The following is a 17,866-nucleotide window of genomic DNA, read 5'->3' as shown; positions in this document are numbered from 1 at the left end:
CCTCCTGTCCAAGCCCTGTCCACCCCCCACAAAGGGCCAGACCTCGGGCCCCAGGGTGCACAAGCCTGTGACGTGGGCTGGGGAAGAGGCTTGGGGCCGTTTACGCAGGACCCCAGGGTGGGCCAGAAGTGGGGTGTGGGCACCAGGTGGGCACATCCCCTTGGCCCTGTAGACTCTAGTCCATGGGGGGAGCGGGGGACGAGGGACACGGCCCTTGCAGGGCCAGAGCAGGACCACTATGGAGTGGCTGCGGAGCAGGGCCCTTTTGCCTGGGCCTAAGGGAGGGCCACACTGGGCCATGGCTCTAGTCGTAGCTCTGCCTCCTACTTGCTGGGTGACTTAGGCACATGCCAGCCCCTCTCTGGGCTCAATTTCTTTACCAAGAAAGTGGGTGCATGATCCACCCGCCTACTTCTCAGAGCTGCTGTGAGGCTCCAAAGAGAAAGCCGGCCAGGTGGGGAGGGGGTGAAATAACCAACCTGGCTTTTTCAAACACCCCAGAGAGTCAACAGCATGTGTTGGGGGGAGCGGGCCCACAGAGGCCCCAGCACTGAATGAATGGCGTTGCCCCTGTAAGTGACCTGAAACAAGAGACAACACGAACCCACAAAAGCAGTGTAACAGCATCCACTTGACCCACTTAACAGCATCCAACCAAGTCCTGATTTCCCTCGATTTTTTTTTTGGCTTCTTTCCAAAATTGATGCTTTGGGTATCCCGGCTCTGCTCATGCCCTGAGTCCAGGGACAGCCAGCACCACGATGACGTGTGGTCTTGTCCCCACACCACCCTGCAATGGAAGGAGACGTGGTGGCCTCCTTTCCAAATATTTTAAAGGAAACTGACACAGCCAGCCGGGGAGATGAGGTTTCAATGGCCTCAGGGTGTTCAGTTTGGAATCTAGTGACAAACCCACAAGCTAACATCCTGTGGGTCCCGAGCACAGTGTCCTCAACCCCAGGGAGTAAGGCCACGGAGAGCAGCTTGGGCAGGCGCGGTGGGGAGGGGGCTTCCTTGTGTGCACGTCACACAGACTGGGGGAAGGAGGGAGGATGGGAGAGAGAGGACGGGGGAGGGCACCCCACGCCCTACTAGCTGGGTGACCTTCGGCCAGGTCCTGCCCCACTCTGTTCAGAGTCCCCTTGAGACCAGCGAGGGGCTGTCTGAGTGACTGCAGGCCTCTGCCTGATTTATCCAGTCCACTTCTCAGAAGCACAGGGGTCACCCGGGCTGTTTGGGGGGTGCCCGCTGGACCCCCGTCCGCCGCCTGCTGAGGAGACGCTGACAGTGCAAACTCACCAGGCACCATCCCTGTCAGCGTCGGCGCTGAGTAGCTGCCCTGTCCGGCCGGGGGGACGTGCGGAGGGTACCCGGGGAGAGTCGTGCTCGCCAAGTCGCGGCCTGAGGAATCAAAGCAACAGATCACGGGGTGAGCATCTCCGCGGCCAACCGCTCGCGTCCACAGCTCCCCGGACACCTGCACATTTGTCACGCCTGGACGCTGAACGCCAGCGTGCTCCCAGCTCCCGCCTTTGCTCACCCAGACACACACACACACACACACACACACACACCCCTCCAGCCACCCTGGCTCCACTCAGCAGGGACCAAGGATAGCTCAGCCGTGTCCCTAGGAAACTGGAGCTCCGGCCAGCTTGCCTGGCTCTCTCCTCCCCTCCACACCTTTGCTTCCGCTGCACCCTCTGCATGAAGCACCCTCTGCAGCAGCACAGGGCCCTGCCCCATGTGCCTTCAAAAGCCAGCTCAGATGCCTCCATCTTCCTCTTCTTGACAGCCCACTGCAGTAGGCAGGGCTATGCCCGCCTCCGAGCCCTGCGCGCCGGGTCTGGTCCTTCTGAATCCTTCCTCCTTTGGCTAGAGCTAGTCATCCACTCAGTGGAGGCGCAGGAGGTGCCTCCTGACACGAGATACTGTTCTGGGCACTGGGACATGGAGGGCAAGGCCTCGGCCCTCAGGGGCAGACGCTCTGGTGGGTGCACGTCCACCTCTGTGCAGGCTCCCAGCTCCTGGAGGGCAGGGGTGACACCTCATTCATTACCCCAAAGCCCCTGCCTCTGACACATGGCTTGGCACCTAGTAGGCTCATCGCGAATAAAGGTGCAGACGAATGGCGCATCCCATGTGCTGGGGTCCAGACCACGTGGAAGAAAACCCCAAGGTGGCAGAACTCTGTAAGGGAGATGCCCCTGAGATCTGTCCTCCTCTTAGGGAAGGAGCGGGGCTACAGGCCCCTCGAACACCGCCAGTCATATGTGTGTACCAAGGTGCTCATGGACAAGACCGATAACCCAGACCGTGGGGGATCAGACTGTTCCAGGATTATCTGTTGTGCCCTGAGGACAAGGCCCCACCTCTGTGGGTGGAACTGGCAGTTGTTCCTGAAGGACAGGAACGTACCTGCTGTCAGCCATCCGGGACGTAGGTGGGAAGTGAGGTGGCTTTGGGATGAGGGATGGAGAGAAGAACCTCGACGTCTTCTGGATGGGGACACTGAGGACTGGGGAGGCCAGAAGAGGTCCAGGGGCAAGGGGGAGCCATTTCTGACCGCATGGCACCAGGCCCAGCCCCCGGAGCCTCCCCCAGGGCCCAGCAGGGGGGTGCAGGTGGCACACAGGGAGACGACTCTGAGCTCCAGCTCCACCAGCCCAGGGAGATGGACCCCTCTGACCAACACCCCCCAAAGAATCCAAGCCAGCCACAGTGTGAGCCCATGAATGTTCCCGGATGAATGGACAGCCCTCCTAGTACCAGTCATCAAAGACTGTCCAGCCAGCGCCCAGAGGCTGCTTCATTTCACAAGGTCCTGCTTACTTTCCAGAACCTTACAGAAGACCAGGCAGCTGCCGGACAGGAGGCTCCCTCCCTCCCTCCACTCACTATCCCCCTGGCTTTGGACAGGGCATCCTGGCTATGACAAGCAAGGCTCGGGTCTCTTCACATGAGGCATTGCTCCAGGGCAGCAAATGCCCCAGGAGTTGCCTCTGGGAGTCCCTGATCCCCCATGTGACCTGCACATGACTCCCCATGAGCACTGAGATTAAATAGAAAACTGGAGTTGGCAGAACTGACCACACTTACAAGGTGATTTAAGGAGGTTTACCCCCACCCCCACCCTCTCATGCCTCCACTCTCACCCTCTTCCAACCCAGCACCCACACCCCTCTACAGCAGCTCCTGTCTCCACGAAGTACAGGCTTCAGGATCAAGTCTTTGTACCCTAAGGTTGGAATGGCATAGGCCTACCAATATTTATCAGTGAAAGAAGTGGCCCTGCCGGAGAAGCAGGAGCTCCCTGGCATCCGTAAGAGCTCTCTCCGTCTGCGGTCAAGGATCGGTGCAGGAAGGGCTCCTGGAGCTTTTCTGGAAAGATCCTTGTAGCCATTTTGTAGATGGAAAAACTGAGACTCATGGTGAGTGGGGAGCAACTGGCTCAGGTCCCACAGGGAGCAGATGGCAGAGCAGGGACCTCAGCCCACACTTCCTACCATCAGCCCAGGCCCCTCCTCTACCTTAAACACATCATGGTGGGGGTGGGGGAGCAGTCTCCTCCACACTTGTGACAGAGATCTGGTGACCTGAGGGTTGCTGGACCCTCATCTGAGGAAGCAGAGTGGGCGTAAGTGTCAGCCTGGTGGGTACTAGGTCACAGAGCCAGAGGTCAGCCTGTGAGGCATGCACAGAAAGAGCACGGCAAGGCTGTGCTGATGGGCTGGCTCCCCCATCAACCAGTGGAGCAGCTCCTACCTGGGCCCTGGCCCCAGGCTCAGCCCCAGACGATGATGACCACAACAAACCACAAACGCTGACACAGAAATTACAAAATACCAGGCTCTGTTCTCAGTATTTTAAATTATTAACTTCTTTAACCCTCAACAATCCTATGAGGTAAGGTACTGACACGATTCCCATTTTACAGGATAATGAGACACAGAAAGGTCAAATAATTTATCCATAGTTGCAGAGTAAGGGCCGGAATTCGAACCCAAGCAATCCGATGTCAAAATCCACGTGTTTAGCCACTCCACTCCACTGCCTTGAGCATCTGCCTGGCTGTGCTTCTGACCACGAGTCCAGAGGCTCCACGTGCCTCAGCTGGGACACCCAGACTGAGCCTTGCCTTCTGGCCACAGTATCACCACTGCTTATTGGCTCCATCATGGAGAAGGAAACTCAACTACACAGTTTTGTGGATATACGTGTTGTGGGGGAGCCAGGACCACATCGGGAAAGCCAAATTGGCCTCCCGAAAGACAAAGGTGTTATCCTGATAAGAGGCTGCCCAGTGCAGGGGAGCGCATGGGGCAAGCCTCAGGAGGTCCACATTCCCCGTGGGTGCCTGAGACGGATAAGAAGGCCCTGAGAAGGGAAGGGACGTGCCCAAGGACACTCGGCTGATCTGAGGCAAGGCTGTGACGGGCATCCGGCTCTCCCAGCTCCCGGAATTGGGTTCTTTCTTCCACGGGGGCTGCTCTGTTGGTCACGTCTGAACCCCAACGGTTTCCGCCACTGTTCCACATGCTGTGAAACCTTGATTCCTAAGGCAGAAACGCAGTGCCTCACCGAGGCACTCAACTCAAGACGCCAGATAAAAAAGCAATAAAGTCAGCCTAGGGAAAGGGAGAGGAAGGGATCGATAAAGCAGCAGCAGAGAGTAAGGAATTAGGAAACAGAAAAGCAGATGCGACAATAAACACAACCAAGAATTATTTGAAAAGACCAATAAGGTAGACAGAGCCAGAGCAAGACCGAAAAAGGAGCCACAAATCTCAAGATGAGGAATGAGAAGACACAACCAGAGATAGGGGAGCGGTGAGAATAGAAAACATAAGAAAATGCACGGACACTCTAATAAATGTGGAAATCCCAACAAAAGGCACAATTTTCTAAGAAAATACGAATTACCAAAATTAACTCAAGAAGAGGCAGAAAATATGAATGGCCCAAGCACTTTAGAGGAAACAGAAAAAGTTGTTTTTTAAAATAAGGTGTTTTGCCCATTGAGCTCCTTGGGCAAGTTCTTTGCTTGTTTTGGTTTTTGGCAAGTTCTTTCAAACCTTCAAAGACACCTTATTAAGCTTTCCTACGATATACAAAACTAAGAAAATCTTCCCAATTCATTTTGCCAAGCTAGCATGACACTGATATAAAAACAAAGGTACACAAAAATGAAAATTAAAGGCTAGTCTCACAACTTATTAATATATGCACAAAAAATCTACTGTCTGACTGATCAAGCAATATTAGAAAGAATGGCACGCTGTGACCAAACAAGGTTAATCCCAGGCCCGCGAAGACAACTCACTGTAAAGCACTGGCTAGGAGATCATATTAACGCAACAAGGACGAAAACCACGTGATTTTATCAAAGCTGTGGAAAAGGTATCGGCTAAAATTCAATACCAATTCCTTACAATACCTCTTAGTAAATAAGAACTGAAGCATACTTCTTTGATCTGACATTGATCTTAAATGTAGTCAACATCACTCCTAATTGGGGAAATACTTGGAGCATTCTTATTAAAGTCAGGAACATGTGAAGGAACCCTATTATCACTGGAAATTGTTCTGAAAGTTTTACCCAGTCCAACAAAGAGACATAAGAGGGATAAACATTGGGGGAAACACCAAAATCATCATTAGCTGGGTTGTCTTGAGCCCAGAAAATCACAAGAAAATCAGCTCGTCTACTAGAACCAATGGAAAAGTTTGGTGAGACAGCCAGGTAAGGGACGTCTAGAATGAATACCTTTCTAGATTCAGGAGCTCCCCGCTGCCTATCCAGTTAAGTTCAGAGCTTTCGCTTTGGCCTCCAAAGCCCTCCTCAACCTGCGCCCCCAGCTGCCACCTTCCAGCCTCATCAACTCTGGCTTCCAAGGCCATTCCCCAATCCTCCCAGAACCTTCCCAACCCCATGCCTTGGCCCACGCTGTCCCCTTCTAGCTGCCCTTCTCCCATTCCTATCAATTAAAAATTCCCCCCAATCTCCAAATGCCACCCTCCAGAGCCACTTCTCTGGAAAGCCTTTCCTAGGCCTTCAAGTCCCTGTGGGTCCCCTCTTCTGAAGATGTCCCTGCTCCCCACCCCATCCCAGGGCAAAGAGTGCATCGTGCCAGCGGAGCAGATGAGCTGGAGGTGATGTTGTTAGTAATGATAAGACAGCCTTTTACATCGTTAACTCATTTATCATCCTAACAACTCCATGAGGTACCAACAATGATCATGCCCACTTTATACTAGAGGGAACTGAGCAATGAAGAGGTTAAGGTCACACGCCTAGTAGGAAATGGAGCTGAGATTTGAAACCTGGTGCTGGGCTCCAGCCGGGCTTCCTTGATGGGGGTAGGGGCTGGGCATGTGGGTGGGAGAAAAAAAAAGGAGGGTTGAGAACCAGGAGGTTCCATTATTCAGGTCAGTGACTGGAAGGGGTTAAGAGATTCAAGCAAAAAAGAGAGAGAATTCACCAATTTTCGTCTGCCAGCCTACGAGCTCCCGGGGCGGGCTGCACGGCGCCTGACATGGAGCTGGTGCTCAGTAACTATTTGTGGGAGAGCCAGGACCAGAAGGCCATGCAGCCCTTTTACTGAGTTGAGCCCCAGTTTTGCTACTGAACTGCTGTGGGACTCTGGGCAAGCCACCCTACTCTGAGCCTCGGTCTTTCCCAAATTTAAAAAAGAGTTCTTAGCTCATTGATCTCCAAGAGCCCCTGAAGGTCATACTGTGTGTGTGTATACCCAAAGGATAATTTAGTTGTGAGTAGATTTTTCTATTTAAAGTTCAACTGCACCTGCAGCTCTGGAACCTCCATAATCAATCCTGTAACACGAGCTGCTGCCTGGAGGGCTAACATGTCCTCCTTAGGACAATGGCAGGCAGTTCTCGGAGCTTCCAGCCTCAGTGGGGCCTTGTGTCAGCTCCAGCAAGGGCTCAGGACTTGGCCATCACACAGGGGCCTCATTCCACCCCCAGTCCCTCCTCCCAGCCCACAAGGATGGCAATATGCATAGCGAGGAGCTGACAAATGGCCACATATATCCTACAAGTAACTCTGCCTCTGAATTTCCTGTCACTGGGGAACTCTTTTGCATTGTCCATGGCTCCAATTTCATCCAGCAAATGTCCCTAGAAGCAGAGGCTACGGCCTGTGGCTGCATTTAGCCTCCTTGGACTGGCCACAAAAGCAAAGAGTCTGAGTGATCACTTGTGGTGGACAATGGAGGGAAAGACTGACAGCGTCTGTGTCATCTCAGCCTCCTGAGCCCCTCCCCACCCTGTGCCAGGCACTGGGGTAGGCTGTTCATGAACATTATTCCCTTGAATCCCGCAGCTTACAGAATTCCCAATAAGCTTTATGAGAGCCTGTGGGAAAGTCACAGGGAGGCTGATGCAGCCCAGTGTGGAGAGGAAGGTGGCGGAGCACAGCAACGAAGGGTGTCCAGGCTGCCCAGGCTCAAATCTTTGCTTTACCTCTTACTAGCCATGTGGCCTTGAGAGGCTTCCTTAGTCTGAGCCTCAGTTTTCTCATCTGTACAATGAGGATAATAGCCCACACTTATCTAGAGCAAGCAACAGCTAACACGTATAGAGAGGGAACTATGAGCCAGGTACACACATACTCATTTACCCCATTAGAGAGCTGCTATATCCCTCCTATATCCCTACTAAAGCACAGAAAGTTTAAGCGTCTTGCTCACAGTCACACAGCTAGTGAGTAAGAATGCCAGGTTTCAAACCCAGTCAGCCTGGCCGGCAAGTCTGCTCGCTCCACCCCCACAATGTGCCACCTCTGCAACGACAACAACCACAGGCCTCCTTCGTGGGGCACCGTGAGGAGCTGGTGAGAAGACGCACATAAAACCCAGGGCTCAGAGCCAGCCCACAGGGAGCACTTGTGGACGATGGGATTACTGGCCCCAACCTTCAACCCCCCTCACGGCAAAAAGGAAACGGTAATTTGACACCAAAAATGTAGGGAAAACATAATATTAAACTGTTTTGTAAACCAAATAAATTTAGTTTCATGAAAAACTAAAAAGGAATCTTTGCAGTTCCTCCTACAGGGGGCAGGGCGTGCTTCTCCGCCCTTCAGTTTGGGCTAAGCCAGGCACCGTGCTTTGGCCAATGGGATGTTGGCAGAAGCTTATATGAACAGCCCTGGCTAGCCTGCTCCGAGGAGGAGGGGAGACGTGTGAGGCAGGGATGGATCCAATCTACAACTGGAGCCCAGCCCAGCCCAGATCAGCCACCCCAGCCGCCCCGCAGGGGCACGAGCAAGGAGAAATGATTGTTGTTGTAAGCCCTGAGCTTTGGGATGGTTTGCTAAGCAGCAGTATCGTGGCAAGAGCTGACTGATACAAGACTTTATAAATGTTAGCTGTTCTCATTTTCATCATCATTCTCTGCTTAAGAACATGCTGCCTGGGCTTTCTAAGGACACCTATCTAAATCTGAGCAGAGGCTGGACACCACTTGGTGGGAAATCCACAGAGTGAATTCCAGCCTCAAATTCACAGGGATGGCCTGTAAAGACTCTCCCTGCACTGAGCTGGGATCCTAGGACCCTGGAGTGTGTGGGCACTTTCACTTCCTCAGTCCCTTCTGTGGCACGTTTCAGGCATGTCGCCAGGGCTGGGGTGTTTAACAAGCAGTGAACACAAGGCAGCTAAGGAGATGCAACTACTCCTTTTAGCACTAATTCAGGCCTCTGGACTGGATGGGAAACCAGAATTAGTGCTTCTGAATTCAATATGACTTCAAAGCACATATTTATATCATATTTGGCCAAGGAAGACATTATTTATATCATTTGTAATGGCTCCAAATGTTACTGATGGCATACAATAAATTTGCAAATAACTAAATAAAATGAATTGATTTGAGCTCCTAAAATAACTCCTCCCATTAATGGCACATAAGTACATCTTGGCCAACTCATGTGTGGCCTCCTTTTTCCAGAGAGAACAATCCAGACTTGGCCTTGCTCGCTTTTAGCAAGGAGTCCATATGGAACTTTCGTCGAGACAAAGACCACTCCTCCAGAAGCGACAGGCTTGGTTTAAAATAACTCACTCTTCCAAACCCTGAGAGGAAGGGACCTACCCCTGTTTTACAGATGAGAAAACTGAGGCCCAGAGATGAGTTTTGACTGACCTGAGGTCACAGAGTAAGTGGTAGAACAGGGACTTCAACTCATGACTCATGACTTCCAGTTAAATGCTATACTTAAAGGATTACTCAGAATGCCCCCTCAAGGAGACTAGCCCTCCCAGATGGTAAAACATTCAAAAAACCTTTATAATTAAAAGCATGATACCAACACATGAATAAAAAGAAAATCAACAGAACAGAATGGAAAGTCAAGAACAGATCCAACTATATATGGAAATCTGGCACAGGATGAAGGTAAGATCTCAAATCACTAGGGCAAATATGGGCTTTTTATTGAATGGTTTTGGGGCAACTGGAGAGCCATTTTGGGGAAAAAAAGATAAAACACATTCTTCATACCACATACAAGAATAAACTTAAAATGACGTCTGAGATCTAAATGTAAAAATTAAACTATGTAAGCACTAGAAGAAAACACAGACAAATTCCTCTCTAATTCGGTGCGGGGAGAGGCTTTCTAACTAAGGCTCAAAACCAGATGCACACACCACAGACAAAAATCACCTCAAAGTGACCAAAGGACTAAATGTGAGAGCTAAATCTATAAGACTCATGGCAGAAAATGGTAGAAGAATACGGTAAATCTTCCTGACCTTGGATTAGGCAATAGTTTCTTAGATATGACACAAATAACAAAAGAAAAATCAGATAAACTGGACTTCATCAAATGAAAAACTTCCGTGCTTCAAAGGACAGCATAAGAAGGGAAAAGATGACCCACAGAATGGGAAAACACATTGGCTACTCATATATCTGATAAAGGATTTATATCTAGAATATAAAAGGTATGTTTACAGCTCAATAATAAAAGACAACCAATTAAAAAACGGGCAAAGGATCTGAATATCCATTTGTCTAAAGATACACAAATGGCCAATAGACACATGAAAAGAACTTCAATGTCATTAGCTATCAGGGAAATGCAAATCAAGACCACAATGAGACACCACTTCACACCCACTATATGGCTATAATAAAAAAGACAGATTACGACAGGTGTTGACAAAGATGTGGAAAATTGGAACCCTCATACACTGCTGGTGAGAATGCAAAATGGTGCAGCCACTTCGGGAAAGTCTGGCAATTCCTCAAAAAGTTAAACATAGAGTTACCATGTGACCCAGCAATTCCACTCCTAGGTATATACCCAAGAGACATGAAAACTTATGTCCACACAGAAACGTACATGAATGTTCAAGCTGCATTATTCATAACAGTCAAAAAGTGGAAATAACTCAAATATCCATCAACTGATGAGTGGATAAAGAAAACATGGTACATCCACACAGTGGAATATTTGGCAATAAAAAGCAATGGACTATTGATACATGCTACATGGATGAAATAGAAATCATTTTGCTAAGTGACAGTCACAAAAGACTACGTATCATAAGATTCTATTTATATAAAATGTCCAGAATAAGCAAATCTATAGAGACAAAAAGTAAATTAGTGGTTGCCTAGGGCCGGGGGTGGGGAATGGAGGGGAAAGGGAGTGACAGTAAGGGGTGTGGAGTCTTTTGGGGGGTGATGAAATGTTTTAAAATTGTGTGTGGTGACGGCTGCATGACTCTGTGAATATAGTAAAAACCACTGACTTGCACACCTCAGATGGGTGGATTGTCGGGTATGTGAATTACATCTCATTAACGCTGTTGTTTTTTTATTATTGCCATCTATTATCACCATCGTATTGAAAAAGAAAAAGTCATTTGACACTGAAAATGTAGGAAGGACATAAAATTAAACTGTTTCTTAAGCCAAGTTAATTTTTATGGAAAAAAATATACGTTGAAAGAAAAGATTGAAAAATTGGATTACTTAATAAAACAGAGCCAAAACCCTCTTGACTGGTAAAAACAATATAAGCAAAATCCAATGATAAATGGCAGATTGGAAGAATTATCTGCAGCATATACCATAGATAAATGGCTACTATCCCTGTCTATCAAGAACTTGTAAGAATTGAAGGGAAAAGACCAAAACTCCCATAGAAAAATGGGCAAAATTCAAGAACATAAAACTCACCAAAAAAATATATATATAAAATTGCACTTAACCAAACTGAAAAGATGTTCCAGTTCACTCACAATACTAGAAATGCAAATTAAATGCAAAAGGGTACAACCCCACGTGAAGGGGGACCTGGTGACATCTAACCAAACTGCACCTGCACCCACCCTTCCAATAAGCGGCCCCAATTCAGGGACTTGCCCTGAACACGCACGCACCTTCAGCAACACACAAACGCACACGCACAAGTTAGTCGCTGCAGCATCATCTGTAACTACAAACCACCGGAAGCCATCTCAGGGCTCAAACAGAGGGACCTGGTGAACCAACTGTGGTGTGTCCACATCATGGAGCGCTGTGCGGCTGTACAAAGGAATGAGGGGCTGGTGGGCCTCAGCCTGGTGCCAGTGAAGCCCAGGAACCAAAAGCTGGCCTCCCCAAGCCCGTGTAGGAGGCTCAATCCCGGGCCAAAGCCATTAGGGGAGCTCAAGTTCAGCTTCTAAATGGCTAACAGAAAGCCTGGGACGGACAATGGTGGGGAAGGGACAAAAGTCGACTACTGGGCCTGGAGGTGCGCGAGTTCCGAACTCTCAAAATACAAACAAGTAAAGGGAGGGTGCGTGTGGAGAGGGCAGGCTGGCTGAGGCAAGCGTGGCTGACACTGGTGGAGGCCACCCCATCCCCAGGGTGGAGGGGCTCCAGACAGCACCGAGCCTGTCAGGCTTGAGGGGACATGAAGCCACCTTCATCTGCTCCACCTTTCACACAGGCCCCCAGTTGCCTCCAGAGCCAAATCTGGAGCCCTGAGACTGGGGGAGGGCGGCGGAATTCAGAATCACACATGCCTGGGTTCAAATCTTAGCACCGCTTACAGCTGTGTGACCTGTGACGAGTAATACAATCACCAGAGCCTCGGTCTTCCTTTCATAGTTGGAAAAAGAAGGTGTTTCCTGGGAGTGAGGCAATGATGCTTGCTGTGACAGTTTTAAAACTCGTCTGAAAATTCTTTGCTACCCTTCTCATGGAGGACTGAGGTCTACGTCCCCTCACCTTGAATCTGAGCCACCTTGGTGACTGTCAACCAACACAGCCACAGCTTCCTCAGCCGTTCCATGAGCCAGGCCTGGGGACAGCCACTCTACATGCCTTATCTCAGTCAGCACTCACGACAACCCCAGAAGGTGGGTGCTGTTATCATCCCCATTTCACACATGAGGACATGAAGGCTCCAAGTGGTTAGCGTGCCCAAGTTCGCACAGCTGATCATCCAGACAGTGAACGTTTTCATAGCACTTCCTGTGAGTCAGGCACCAGTCTAACCCCAGACAGACTTCCAAATTCTGTTCACCATGCTTTACAGATACTGACTCATTTAATCCTCAAAAACTCTGGAAGGTAAGTCCTATCATTTACCCCCATTTTACAGATGTGCAAACTAAGGCACAGAGTGATTAGGTATCTGCCCAAGGACCCATAGCGAGTAAGAAACGGAGCCAGATCCAAACGCAGGCATCCCGGGATCAGATTCCTCCACGTTCCCCCGGCACACTGGGCACCTGTCCTTTTCCTGCCTCTGGACTGCAGGATCCCGACAGCAAGAGCAGCTTGCGTCCCCCCTCTCGGGCACGGGCCCGGCACACAGGGAGAGCTCAGAAAATGTCTGGCAGGATGAAACGAATCAAATGATGCTGGCTCTGTCATCCGAAAGGAACTTTGGTTCCCATCTCCCTAACATCTCAGAAAGCCTTTCACCATGAACTCCACAAAATAACTCAGCCTGATGTATCTGTTTTTGCCTGGACGCAACTTTTTCTTCTTCATACAGCCCAGTTCTAGGTAGACTCTCTCTATGTACACTAATGGGGGAAAATGTGAATCCAATTAACTTCAAATTTAGCTCATAATGAACTTATCTCATTTTGCTACCAGCTCGGTTCTCATCGTGTGGCAGTAATTAACCACTGGGGGTTGTCACTCCCAGACACATGACACAGAGATCCTCCCAGCCCCTCGCTTCAAACCCTTACAGAATTCATTACCCTGACAGTGTGCAAACCCTTCACTTTGAATACCACAGGGCGCAACCCAGCCCCGCTCCATCTACCTGACCGTGTGCAAGAGAGAGAAAGAAGACAGACACTGAGAGGCCACAAATTATTGAGAACAACATGGGAGGTGGGGGCCGGATGCCGGCAATGGCTCGATGGCTGAGAGGGTCTGCCAGCCTGCCAGCCCTGCCAGCCCTGGGCTGGAGGTTCTTCTCAGAGGAGGGGACCTCCACATACGAGGCCCAAGCGGAAAGGGAGCACGGCGGAGCTGGGTGGGAAAGGCAAAGTCCTTCGAAAACTGCTAATCGTACCCACTGGGGACTCTTCATGCCCAGGAAGCCTGCACACCCCAGGCAGGGGCAACGGTGATTGCTGTGTGACTTCAGGCAAGGCCCACCTCCTCTCTGGGCCTTGGTTTTCCCATCTGAACACTGGAGCAGTGGGAACAGATAGGCTCTGAGGGTTCTTTCTGCTCCAGCATCCCCTAAGTGAGAGGCATGAGACACCCTGGAGGCCCTGGATTAAATCCTGGTGACAGGAGGGGAAGCATCAGTCTTGTCTTCCTGTCTCCAGGAAAGGAACTTACAAAAGGAGATGGGCTGTCGCCTTGCACACTGTTGCCACGGCCCTCTCACCTCTGACCAGGCACCTGGCCCAGGAAAGCAACCCCTACTCAGCTCCAACTGGTTTCCAAAAGAAGCTGGAACTCTGGTTTCATTTCATTTAGGCATCTCCTGTCTATGTGAATTCGGCACTAATCCAGTTTTTAAAATATACACCAAGGGCCAAACCAAACCTGTCCCAAAGCTGTGTTTAGCCCTCAGACTGCCCACTTCCCACCTTTACGCCTCCTCAAAGCCCTCGAGTGCTGTCTGAACCACCGACCACCACCATCACCCATATCAGCTTCACCTCTCAAGGATGTGAGCCCTGCCTGGGTCCAGGTCACTGCCAGAGAGAGGACCACCCTGCGGGGAGGAGCAGCCAGAGCCTGCGGTAAAGCACTGCAGAGGCAGTTCTGGGAAACTGGGGCACGAGCACAACCGGCCCCTGGGGCCAACCAAACCTCTTGCCTTGTTTCTGTGGGTGACAGCCCAGCCTCCCAGCCACACCCCTCGTCCCTCATGCCCAGTCAGAGCCCAAGCCCCTCCTGACTCCCACTCCCTCGGCGCCCTCTCCATGGCCGTGACCTGTCCAGGTCACACTGTTCTTCCCTTTCTTCTGTTTCCTGGCAACCTCTTCCCAGGCTCCTGGCGGCCCCTGCCCAGCCGTCTGCTCTGGACGGCCAGTCAAGGCTCCTCTTCTGGCACCCCAGCGTCCAGCCACAGAAGCACTCCACGCACCCCGAAGGACAACCTGGACTCACGCAGGAGCCTGGTGAGGGCTCAGAAGCCAGTCCAGTCATTTAACCAGAACTTGCAGACACTTCTGCACTTTCCCAGAAAACCCTTCTTCCGAGTCACAGAACCACGAGAAATGCTTTTGCGCGTTAAGAAACATTATTTAAATATTATTTTTAAAACTTTTAAAAAGGTGATAAAAGCGGGGAGCACGGCCTTTCACTATTTAGCAGGCCCACCCTAGGATAGCTCCTTCAGGAGAAAGCACATGTGCTTGAGACCATCTACTCTTAGATTAGATTCCAGACACCGGAAGGTACACATTTCTATGCAGAATTCTATCAAGTAGGAAAGAGAACCCCAAAGCTTTGGGTTTATGGCCCTTTAGGACATTAACTGATTTTGTGTCTAATCTAGCAATTTTATTCCAACATTTTCTAAAAATGCCCTTCCCGACGGATGATGTAAACCCCTTTTCCTCAAATGCTCCTGGAACCACTTTTACCTTTTTATAGGTTCCCTCATTTATAAGTTGAATACAATCTTCATTGTTGGTTCTATATTTGTACATGAGTTATGTTCCTAACTTTTAAAAACCATACTTTGACACCTGTTGTAGGAAAAGGTCCACCGACTCCGAGGCAGACAACAGGCAGCAGCTGCCACCTCAGGGCAGAGAGAGAAACGGCCCAACATAGGGACACAACAGGGGAGGGGGTTAATCCTGCCACACAAACCCCGGGGAGTGTGCACACGTCTTGCAGACCCAGGCACAGTGGTTCCAGCCGGCGTTTGAAACGTGTGCAGCGTGAGGAGGGGCTGCTCTGGAGGCCCCGCCGCGAGGACCTGCGGCAGTATAGGGGCGCTGGGCGCGGGGTGGACAGGAGGGCCGCACCTGCACGGCTCGCCTGCCTGCCAACAGCAGCCACGCGAACTACCACCCAGTCACTAAGGCAGACCCAGCAGGCTCCTAACAACAGTTCGTCAGTCACTAGTTTAGGTGGTGATATTTACTTAGAAATAATAACTAAATTTGTCTCCCCAAAATGACTTCATCCCTACTTTTGTCTAATTCTGACTGGCCTTCCTCTAACTGTCCTGGCGAAAGATCTCATCTGGCTTTGTAGAGCAGGGAAGACACTGAGAGTTCATTAATAAGGGCTGTTCACTTTTCGGTCATCAACCCTCCCCGTTCCTTCATTTGAACTGACTTCGTCTACCTTCCCGGAATCACCAGGAACTTCCAGACTCCAGCACTGTTTGAATTTCATCTGCCTGGCATTTGGGAGCAGACGTCGGGGCTCAGTCAATATTTCCATGCACATTTACAACACGATCTTCCTCGAACTAGCAACTGTTAACCCAACACAATAAACCAACAAAGGTAGGGTTCTAACAAGCAAGGCTGCAAAGCGGCTCCGGCCTGCTCGCGGCCCCGGTCTCCCCGCAGGACAGTCACCGCTCCAGGGACAGACCGAAGCCAGCATTTACAGCAGGAGATGTGAGGGCGGCTGTGAGGTAGCTCACGCCTCCATTCACTCATTCATCCACTCACTCATTCATGTGTCATCTGATACCTATTACCTTCTAAGCACCTTCCTGAGTGCTCCAGAGGCCCCAGGAGATGACAACAATAGTAATAATAATAATAAGCACAACAATAACAATTATCATTTGTTCAGCTCTTACCATGGGCCAGGCACCAATCTAAGTGCTTGGTATGTATTATCTCATTTAAGTATCACAGCCACCCTGGGAGATATAAACCTTTATAATCCCCAATTTGCAGATAAGATACCCAGCTGGAAAGAGGGGGAGCTGGATGTAGACAGAGACCATCTGACACCAGAGTCTGTACCTGAACCCCCGCACCACTCTGCTTCAGTAGGTGCAAAGTACAAAACACACCTCCCCGTGGACCAGCAATTCCACTTCTAGGACTTTGCCTATAGAAATACACAGAGAAGTACACCAAAATTTACATTTAATGGGAAGGAAGGGAGAGAAGGCAGGAGGGGGACAATCCCAGTGTCTATCATAATGGCTGGGTTACATAAACCGTGACACTTCCCTATGATGGAACATTAGACAGTTTTTAAAAACAAAGAGTAGATTTAAATGTGGGGATTATGGAAAGAGCTCCAAGATCCACTATTGAGTGAATAAAGCAAAGTGCAGAAGAACACTGTGTACAGTGTGGTTCCATTTGCGCCAGTAAAAAGCAGATAAAATCCACATGCCGATGGATGCATGGCAGTGTTCCTGACAGTGTTACACAAGATCCTGTCACCTTTGGGGCAGGGCATTCCGGACGGGAGGGCTGAGGTGGGGAAGGGTTTTTAGTCTTCATTTTACATTTTTCAGTATAGTTTGAATGTTTAACCATACGCATGTATTACTTATTATTCGAAATTAACTTTTTGATTTAAAATTAACTTTTTCTTAAGAATCAGACGGCGTCTGTGCCTCAAGGGGCTCACTCGCAGTCTCGAAGGGGAGATGGCAATGAATCCAAGATGCACGAAGCGCATGCCTGCTCCCTGCCTCCTGCTCCCTCCTCGGCAGCTTTGGGCCACGGCTGTCACAGCAGGAACTTCTTGTTTTCAAGGACAGCATCAGAATGCCAGGAGCACCTTGGCCAAGTCACATCTTCCCACCAGTCACCTGGTCCCACCAGGCCCCCCCCCGCCAGCATCCAGCCCTCACAGGGACAGTAAATACAGTGACATCCCGCTGATCTGAAATGTGCCATCCAGCAATCTCATCCCTGACACTCGGACTGTGAGTGGCAGAAGATGGGCACAAAGCCTGTCCCCAGAGCCCCTCTGAGCACCGGCTCTGGCAGGCCCAACCGTCCCTTGTACACAGTCCCGACGAGCTCGGTGGCTTGGCTTCCCAGCCGCCAGCAGGTTGAAAACAGCAAAATAAAAAGGGGGGAGAGACTTCTACAGTCAGGCACATTGACATTACGAGAAGGGAGAGGTGAGCAGCAAGGATGGAGATAGGAAAACAATATACTCAAACATAGGAAGTCCAAGTGCCAGGGCTCCTGGGGTTGGGAAGGGCAAGCCACCTGTTTATAGAGCTCCAGAGGCTGTGCCGCTGTACGGCTTGAGGTTCAATCATGCTGGCTCACAGAGGTGGACCAGGGTGCTGTCTCTGCAGGAGGGTGAACTTCTGTCACTCCAGCATGACCATGTGCATCTCTTATCTGAGAAACCGATGTGACAAACCAGTGTTTTGAAAGTGAGCTTGGGCTCAACGTAATCATAAGTAGCA

General features: G+C 50.3%; 1 protein-coding gene across 4 annotated transcripts in view; it reads right to left on the bottom strand.

Annotated features, from left to right (window-relative positions):
- Positions 1 to 17,866, bottom strand: part of PAX5 (paired box 5) — a 185,400-nt gene that overhangs the window by 44,166 nt on the left and 123,368 nt on the right. For all 4 annotated transcript variants that reach the window (XM_070519173.1, XM_014861144.3, XM_070519174.1 and 1 more), the window contains one exon: positions 1,300 to 1,401. In XM_070519173.1, coding sequence (XP_070375274.1) covers positions 1,300 to 1,401 — 102 coding nt within the window. The remainder of the gene's footprint in view (positions 1 to 1,299; positions 1,402 to 17,866) is intronic.

This window comes from Equus asinus, chromosome 10 (genome assembly GCF_041296235.1).
Source record: "Equus asinus isolate D_3611 breed Donkey chromosome 10, EquAss-T2T_v2, whole genome shotgun sequence".
In the NCBI taxonomy this organism is placed as follows: domain Eukaryota; kingdom Metazoa; phylum Chordata; class Mammalia; order Perissodactyla; family Equidae; genus Equus; species Equus asinus.
The sequence above is the reverse complement of the archived record's forward strand: the minus strand, read 5'-3'. Positions and strand labels throughout refer to the sequence as shown.